An 8,601-nucleotide genomic window follows, 5' to 3' on the forward strand; every position below is an offset into this window, starting at 1 on the left:
ACACACACACACACACACACACACACACACACACACACACACACACACGGAGAGAGAGAGATGTTCAATGACTCAGACAACACCTGGGACTGTGCTGTGAATGGATTATTGACAGATTCCTTTTCCTACCGGTTCTCCAGAATGATACGCAGCAACATCTCCAAGCAGAAGGCAGCATCCTCTTCATCATAAGTCTCTTCATCTGGGGTGACTGATATCAGAGCCTGGATAGGAGAATCTGGTTTGCTTTTGTTGTCTTTATGACCCAACCATGATATACAGTAAATGCCATGTATCCATACTAGCCTGAACTAAAATCAAGACACAGCAAGACAAGAGCTACATACACATTGAAAGAAATGTTGGTAAGAACTAACAAAAACCTTCATTAGCTCCTGTAGAGACTCCAGCTGGAGAAATTTACTCTCTGTGATCAGCTTCTCTGGGTCACATTGCTAGAAGGAGAGACAGAAATATCAGTGATGACACAATCTTATACAGTGAACTAACTATCGGAATGGGTGAAGTCATTGTACAAACAATGCAGTCATTTAACTAAACCACAAAATCGTTACAGTCGATGCGTTTATGTGCATGAAAGAAAAGTCATGTCGAAAAATATGAAACAATGACGTCTTAATTTAGGGTTCTGTGAATTTCCCTGGAAAGAAGAAACTTGTCCAGTTTCAGTCTTGTGGAGAAAGTCGTTCTGTCTCTCATGACACAAATGATGTCTTTCCAATCAGTGTACGGTATTTCTGGCTTAAGCCAGAAGCTTCAGAACTATTAATGAACAGCCTGAGACGAATACAGACCAAGACATTAACAGCCTTTACACACCAGGAGCAACACAACTTCTTTTCAGAACGAGGTGGATTTTAACCACCAAAAATGAAGACTTCCACAAATCATGTTGTGTGGAATGGATATTTAAGACAACACAAAGGCTCCTTGGATAGAACCAAGACGGTAAACTTCAACCTTGACAAAGGCAGCGCAGACCGGATCCACTCCTTCCCTTCTTACTTTCACAATAAAAACACCAACACTGTGTCACTATTTACCAGATGGAACTCACATTCAGCTTTGGCTAAAAGGAAACTCAATACAATAGTGAGCAGTAGCTCAGGTTATACATCCATTTAGCCAGACAGACTGCCAGAGGCTGCTCTGGGTCAGTAGGCTCCTCATCGTTGGTCCTCTGCCTGCCTGGTGTGAATAGTTGTGATGCAAGATATAATCAGGCAAGGATTTTGCATTTCTGTGTGGTTTATTTATCACACCCCCTGTGTGGGAAAGGTCTTAATAATCAAGAACAATATGTTTAGTTGTGTCTAGTGAAGCAGATATGCACCTGGCTGTACCTGACACACTATTCTGCATTAATACAAGTGATCATGCAGCAAGAAGGCTGCAGTATCAAAGACAAAACATGAGACTTCTAATTACTATCTATGGCATTTAACTACTCTTTTCTTTTGAAATGCATTTCTCGGATTTAACACAAATGTTTTATTATACATCATTCCTCCTCCTCGACTTTTTAATTTTGCACCGTGGCCGTTTACGGGCACGACACATGTCCTAGTCTTTCTTTTTGATCATCTACATTAAGGGTCCAGCACTCAGTCTTCTATGTCTAATCAGGAGTTGTACACGTTGTGTCTTCATTTTTCCTAAACATCATTAATCAGAACTTCAGATGGTGTCAAGTGTTTACTGAGTAGTACCTTTATGCAGAGGACAGCAGCCTGCTTGGCCTCCTGGTTTTCCGTGGACGGTCCTCTAAGTCCTGACTGCTCGGCTCCACTCAACGTCAACCAGTTAACAAAACTCAACACCGCCGACTCACCACTGACGTGCAACAAAGGAGACATTGAAGTTTTACTCTTGGCCCTTTCGGTCAGGATTGTTTTTTTTTAAATACATTTTTCGTATTATAGAAAGCTGGTCTCTTCTTCTAGGAATTAAAGAGGATTTTATGAAAAAACGAGAAAGGAACATGGCTGGAGGGATGACACAAACACACAGCAGTGTAGCTATATCTGGATAAACATCTCACTGTGACACCTTGACAACATGTTCCCATTAGCTTCTAATGTAAACATACGAACAGATGGCAGATGAGAATTGCACATACCGATTAGAAGGCGTTTCCTCTCTTTGAAGAGAAATCTTCCCATTGGGCTCCACAAAATCCTCCACCTGAGGCAACAAGCACAGTGTTTGAGTAGTGAGCAGTAGATGGCAGCAGAACATGTGGAATGCACTCTCTGTCTACAAGCCACAGTATCTGCAGTGTTATCACAAAGAGTGTTTTGAGTTTGGTAGTCCTGACCTCCACCATGGCTTTGGGCAGGAGCTCGGCTCTGAACAGCTGTAGCATGGAGTCCATGATGTTCTTCCAGCCCTCCCTCAGGATGTTGCCATGCCGATGGGAGAGGTCAAACATCGTTTTGGCTGCTGTCTGTGCTTTATTATTGCTGCCAAAGACTGTAGGGAGGTTTTCCACAGACTGCACAGGGAGAGGACACACCAACACTCAGTCAACAGACATTCTGACACAGATACTGTCTTTATTTATTTATTTATATATATATATATTGATATATATATATATATATGAACTAATAACGCTTTAGTTACAAGAGAGGCTTTAGTTACAAGAGAGGATTTTGTTTGTCATTACATTCATTCATTTACGGGAGGTGTTAGATGAATAGCTCGTCTTTATTGTCCCAGGAGGAGCCGGCACATTATCACGCCTAGACATGAAGTCTTTATTGCCATTACCGAGCCACGTACGTGTGTGTGTGTGTGTGTGTGTCACTATAAACTAGTATTTCAAATGTAGCTCTTGCCTTCTGCAGCTGAAAGATGTTTGGTTGCGCAAGCATTTGACAAACTGATTCTTAATTACAAGCAACATTTTATAAAATTTGATGAATTCATTCAAATAAAAAAAAAAATTACATTCTCTGTTGCACTACGTATTTGTATTTTACTATAACAAAACACACACACACACACACACACACACACACACACACACGTGTGTCTGTGTGCATTTGCAACATGTGTGACTAAAACAAAACAACAATTAAATATATACCTTACTTGTTCTGTCTTGTCTGTGTTTGTGAGCCACATTAAGTACAGCATTGATCGATAATATTAACCAAATCAAATTAAAGACAACATATCAGGAGGTCACGATACTTTATGATCAAATTATGAACAAAACAATTTATGATTGTTATCTCTGGAGCTCTTAAAATAACATTTCACTGCACTATGTTCCCAAATGTCAGCTTTAACTGCAACTGGAAGATTGATGTCCACATGACATATTGGTGAAACAACCCTGACCACATTAGCACAACATGCTGTTGTGGACTTCTTTCTCACCTCGCTGCTCAGAGTGGTGAACTTGCAGAGGGAGATGATCAAATTGTCAAAAACATCACTGAAGCCATAGTGAGCTGCTATCATGGCGCACTTCCTGCAACGACAGAAAGACACAGAACACATAAAACACTGAATAACATTTTGCTTTATATTTCATTATTATGGATGTCAAATGATTCATGTTTTAACAAGGACTAGATTTCTGTGGATACTTAAGTAAATATGAGACAATGCTTCCAGCAGAGACAAACGTCTCATCAGGCTCAGGAAGAGTTTGATTCTCATCACCTACTCAGTAAACACGGTGTGGTTGGTCAGACAATGTAGAAGATATGGAGGTTGTTTATATGGCTGTACATAAAGCAGTACACGGGGAATGCACTGCACTTATATAGCGCTTTCTACCTTAGAGGACAAAGCGCTTTATAATTTGCCTCTCATTTACCTATTTGCACACACTCGCACACAGATGGTACAAGAGATGGTACAAGGTGCTGGCCTGTATCTTGCAACTTGAGGTTCAGCGCATCGCCCAAGCCAGGGAGCCAGGGATCAAATCGCTCTACATGACCCTCAGCGGCCCCAGACTCTCAAGTCCTTATTCAAACTATCTCCCTGCTCCGCCACTTCAGCATCTGACTATTTTCAACTTGTATACCTGAAGCCAGTGATGGCCTTCTGGATGATGTTGTCGTCCAGGCTCTTGTCAAAGACGTAGGAGAGGGCAGCGATGGTGGGACCCCAGGTCATGGTGAACAAGTCATGGTCGTAGCTGCCGGGTGTCAGGTGGAGGAAAAGACCTTCGGGTGTGGCACCGCGGTGAAGCAGCACACTCCATACATAGTTGTCCTTCACTAACCCGGACTGCTCATCTGGCATCACGATCTCCTCATTCCTGCAGAGGACAAACATCTCGGCTCATGAATTAAGGCTGGGAGAACTTTTGTCAAAGCATTTGCCTCACATTAATCAATATCAATATGTTTGTCAAACACAAGCAGTCGTAAAAGAACTTGCCTCAATCAAATGGTTTAGAAATGGAAAAAGTTTAAATCGGGAACAATCTGATCAAAGAATAAATAAAAACCATTATGACCCTGACCAGACATCTAATACCAGCTTTTGGTTAGAGCTGAAAAAATGTGACAATTAATGGATTTGCACAAAGTGTATCTGCAAAATTGAGATAATCCATCAATTATTTGAGTCATATATTTAACAAAATTGACAAACATTCTCATTTCCAGATTCTCCAATAAGAAGATCATATGTGGTTATAGAATGACTATCTTTGGGTTTGAGAGTACGGCCGTACATTACATACATACAGTTGTGTGATGGCAGCTTACTTGACAGCATTGTAAAGATCCTCCAACATGTCCTGGTCAAAGTCTTTATTTCCATTCACTCCCTTCAGATTCTTCTTGAATTGCTGCATAAAGAAAAAAAAAAAGTGCAGTTAGCTGTGGAACTAATCTGCTTTATTTCTCTGGCAGAAACTTAAATCAAACACCTCACATGATTCTAGGAGTCAAATGGTCATTTCTCCACCATCAACATGTCAGTCAATGCATCTCAACACGGGAGCTTAGCTCAGACACCCAAGCCTCTGGCATTCAGTGCTTCGTTAACTGAGCATCCAGCAACATACAATTAAAGGGCTTTGTGTGGAAACACACTTGCTGTGTGTCACTTAATACGCTTTAGCTGCAGGGTTAGGAAAACAGGGATTAGAGCCAAGAGCCTCCTGTAAATAAACAGAATCACCCTGTGATGACTGACGACCTCAAGGCTCGATCTTATGCCTTGACAAGTCCGGGATTGTCCCACTGGCAGGTAAGAGGAGAGGAAACAGGAGTTTCTCTGCAGGGACGCAGAGAAATAAACACCGGCAGAGAGAGCCACAGACAGCAGGAGGCCTCCGAGGATCAGAGCTCTATTATCTATTTCTATCCGTCATGCTCATACAGTATCAGGGACTCACACTGTCTCACACTCAGAGCAGCTCTTGGTGCAGCTGCTGGTACAAACAGGCTCAAAAACCCAGCAGCGTGCTGTATTTTATGGACCAAACGAAGTTTAGAGACTGACCTTACCTGCACCTCACTGAACACATGCCATCTCATTGTCACATCCTCGGGAATAGGATCTGATTTACAGTGATGCTGGGCATAGTTTTCCCATTTCAAAAATAACCTCACTGCCGACACATGCTCTGGTGAACACTACGCATTGCAAGCTGCTAAGTAACTGCAGTGCTTGGCGCCACTTTTATTGGCCCTCACCAAACTATTGTGTGGAAGCCTCTGCCTGTTGTCTGAGCCTGGAGGTCAATGAGCCTTCTTCATCAAACCACAACTGACCTTTTAGGAATGTGTAGGGATCATTTAAACACCATACAACACCAGCTGCGTGATGAGGTATGACTCGACTCAAGACAGAGCATTTCTACAAAGTATGTGTCCTTAAAAGAGAGCGAGACGGAGAGCAAAGCAAGTGCTTGCTATTGTTGGTCAGTGAGAGTGGCCCACCCACAAACTGTTCACAGGCTGCCCAGAGGCTCTGTTTAGTCTTCAGCAGCTGTCAATCAAAGACAGAGAAAACAGAGACAGCAGATGAAGAGAGACCGAGAGAGACAAGAGCACAGCCCGCGCCCCCCCCCCCCCCCCCCCCCCCTCCGCCTGTTTAGGATGAGTTCTCCTCTCGGACAGAACACCACTGCCTACAGCTGTTGGCTTTCTGAGCAGAGGAATGCCCAGTGAGAGAAAAAATACAAATATGAATACAACACAGCTTTGATTCCTTTTCTGAATTTAATCTGCAAACTAACATTTGTTATAGACAAAGGTACGGTGTTATGCCATCTAAAGCTTAGTTTATACTCGCTGTAGTGAAGCTTACGATGCTCGCGCCAGAAATGACGTAATCACAGCCGGAGGTAAGTGGAGGAGGCGCTTGCTCGTGCACCTCTGAATGTTTGGAACTTGGCGTGCGCGATTACATGACTGTCACAAATAGTTCACTGATAAAAACACCATTTACAAGTCTGGGGATTATACAGAGAAGACCAATTCACTTTTAAATGCTTTAGAGACAGGAGGTCTTCAAAATCTATGTTTGAGGAAATATTTTCCAACCAAATCAAATTGTTTACAGGAAATTAAACCTTTGTTTCTTTATAATGCATGTGATACTTGACTTTTTCTTTACAGGGCTTGGTCAAAGACAGTAAAGTAGTCCATGAATATGAGATTACAGATATGGAGGTTGGTTTATATCTTTTTGCAGGTAGTCTATGGTCTTATCTCTGAGTTACACTCGCTGTCTTTTTGATTCTTCACAGTTCATTTTGTTTGTACACCCTCTGGTGTTTGGGAGAATAATGCAGCCTATAGAGTATAAACTCCTCCAGCTCGCTGTCTGCAGAGGCCAAGCGCGAGCTGATGCAGCTTTGACAGGAACAAAAAGTCCTGCTGGACACGACCACATCAAACAAGAGTGACACTATCATTACGACTCTAGCCCAGCCTCCATCTCACACCAGAGGTGAACTATTCCCCAAAGTTCAGAGTATATTTATCATTACTTAACAGAGTAAGCGCGTTGGCAGTGACTTTTCACAGCTCCTTCATCACCACCATATTCTTACACCGAAACGGTCAACGCTTATTGACCAAAGGATTAGAAATGGAAATACGCAAGGCAAATCACCCAAATCAAACACACAAACATTTTCTCACTTCTAGGTAGGTCTTCCACAGAAACCTGTGTGTGTGTGAGAGTGAGAGTGAAAGAGAGAGAGAGAGAGAGAGAGAGAGAGAGTGAACTCACCTCTATAGTCATGGGGATATTCTGCTTGCGGACATTGTGGTTGTGCTGGTCAGTGTTCAGCATTATGACAGCGTAGGCCAAGGCGAAGCCTGCATCGTTGGTCATGAAGGGACAGCCGTTGACTTTCTACAAACACACACACATACAGTACACACGAGAGAACACAGGATAAACAGTGGGCTACATCTTTCACTGTCTATTACTTCAGGACAGACCACTTTGTTCCTAGACAGAATCTCACCTTGCACATGCTGCTGACATGATCACAGTGAGCCCACAGAGTGGAACATTCTTTTACAGAGTCGCTGCCTTAAATGACTCATCAACTCTCTCAAGGCCACTATCTGTGTGCATGTGGTCAGCCTAAGAAAAGGACATTACTTGAAATAGTTTCCAAGTCACATGGCTCCTTCTGCTATTTTCAGAAGACAAATGTTCCCCCTTGTGGAGCTGGCCCATCATCGTGTATATGTGTGTGTGTGTGTGTGTGTGTGCGCGCGCGTGCGTGTGTGTTAACACTTATGTCATCCTCCCACTATAACCTGCAGGGTCAATCATATGTCAGTGTTTGATTCATATTTTCACCACCTTTACACAGCTGGAATTAACTGATGAAGGAGAAGTCCATTTGTAGACTTAGTGTTTGGAGTCCTGAACATGTGAATAATGTGATAATGCAATTAGAAACGGCAGCAAAGTTGGGCTCCCTCTAAAGCTGGCCACCCATCGATGACACATACTGTACATTGTTGGTTCACATTCAGGCAACAGAATACTGAATGCAAAGATTTCGTTACCTCACTGAATGTGTTATGGCCCATTGATTTCAAGTTTGCAAAAGTTAACTACTAAATGCTATATCTTAGCTAATGTTAGCTTAAGCCATAGCTGTGAAAAGACCATGAATGCTACATGCATATAACCATTTTTCTGGAAGCCTCAAATGACGAACTCCTGCTGGTTTGATTTAAAGTCAGAATGTTGTGAGAGTGCTATCTTTGGTCATATCTGTGGTAATGAGCACAAACAGGACCAAACCAGGCCACAAAGTCAAATCAGTACAGCAGGAAAAATCATAGGCACTGACCAAGAAATAGCCCTGAGCATGTACATCAAACCTTCACTCCAATTTTAGACACAGCAGCAACCTGAGCCGGGGAAAGAGACCTCTTCATAAAGAATCTGAATAAGTAGATGTAAGAACTCCTTTACTCCTCAAGCCATCAGACTGTAAAACATGCACCTTCATCAACAGGCCTCTTACCTGGTCACTGGCACTTTTATATCATATACACTCACCGGCCACTTTATTAGGCACACCTGTTCAATTGCTTGTTAACACAAATAGCTAATCAGCCAATC

General features: G+C 42.5%; 1 protein-coding gene across 2 annotated transcripts in view; it reads right to left on the bottom strand.

Annotated features, from left to right (window-relative positions):
* gbf1 (golgi brefeldin A resistant guanine nucleotide exchange factor 1) overlaps nt 1-8,565 on the bottom strand; it is a 24,227-nt gene extending 15,662 nt beyond the window's left edge. For both annotated transcript variants that reach the window (XM_031873098.1, XM_031873097.1), the window contains exons 1-9: nt 7,240-8,565; nt 4,758-4,840; nt 4,067-4,303; nt 3,409-3,502; nt 2,339-2,515; nt 2,141-2,205; nt 1,731-1,854; nt 384-455; nt 130-224 (exon numbers count right to left, since the gene is read on the bottom strand). In XM_031873098.1, the coding sequence (XP_031728958.1) occupies nt 130-224; nt 384-455; nt 1,731-1,854; nt 2,141-2,205; nt 2,339-2,515; nt 3,409-3,502; nt 4,067-4,303; nt 4,758-4,840; nt 7,240-7,344 (1,052 nt within the window). In that variant the 5' untranslated portion in view covers nt 7,345-8,565. The remainder of the gene's footprint in view (nt 1-129; nt 225-383; nt 456-1,730; nt 1,855-2,140; nt 2,206-2,338; nt 2,516-3,408; nt 3,503-4,066; nt 4,304-4,757; nt 4,841-7,239) is intronic.
* Nucleotides 8,566-8,601: the final 36 nt, after the last annotated feature.

This window comes from Anarrhichthys ocellatus, unplaced genomic scaffold, assembly GCF_004355925.1.
Source record: "Anarrhichthys ocellatus isolate YVR2014 unplaced genomic scaffold, GSC_Weel_1.0 scaffold68, whole genome shotgun sequence".
In the NCBI taxonomy this organism is placed as follows: domain Eukaryota; kingdom Metazoa; phylum Chordata; class Actinopteri; order Perciformes; family Anarhichadidae; genus Anarrhichthys; species Anarrhichthys ocellatus.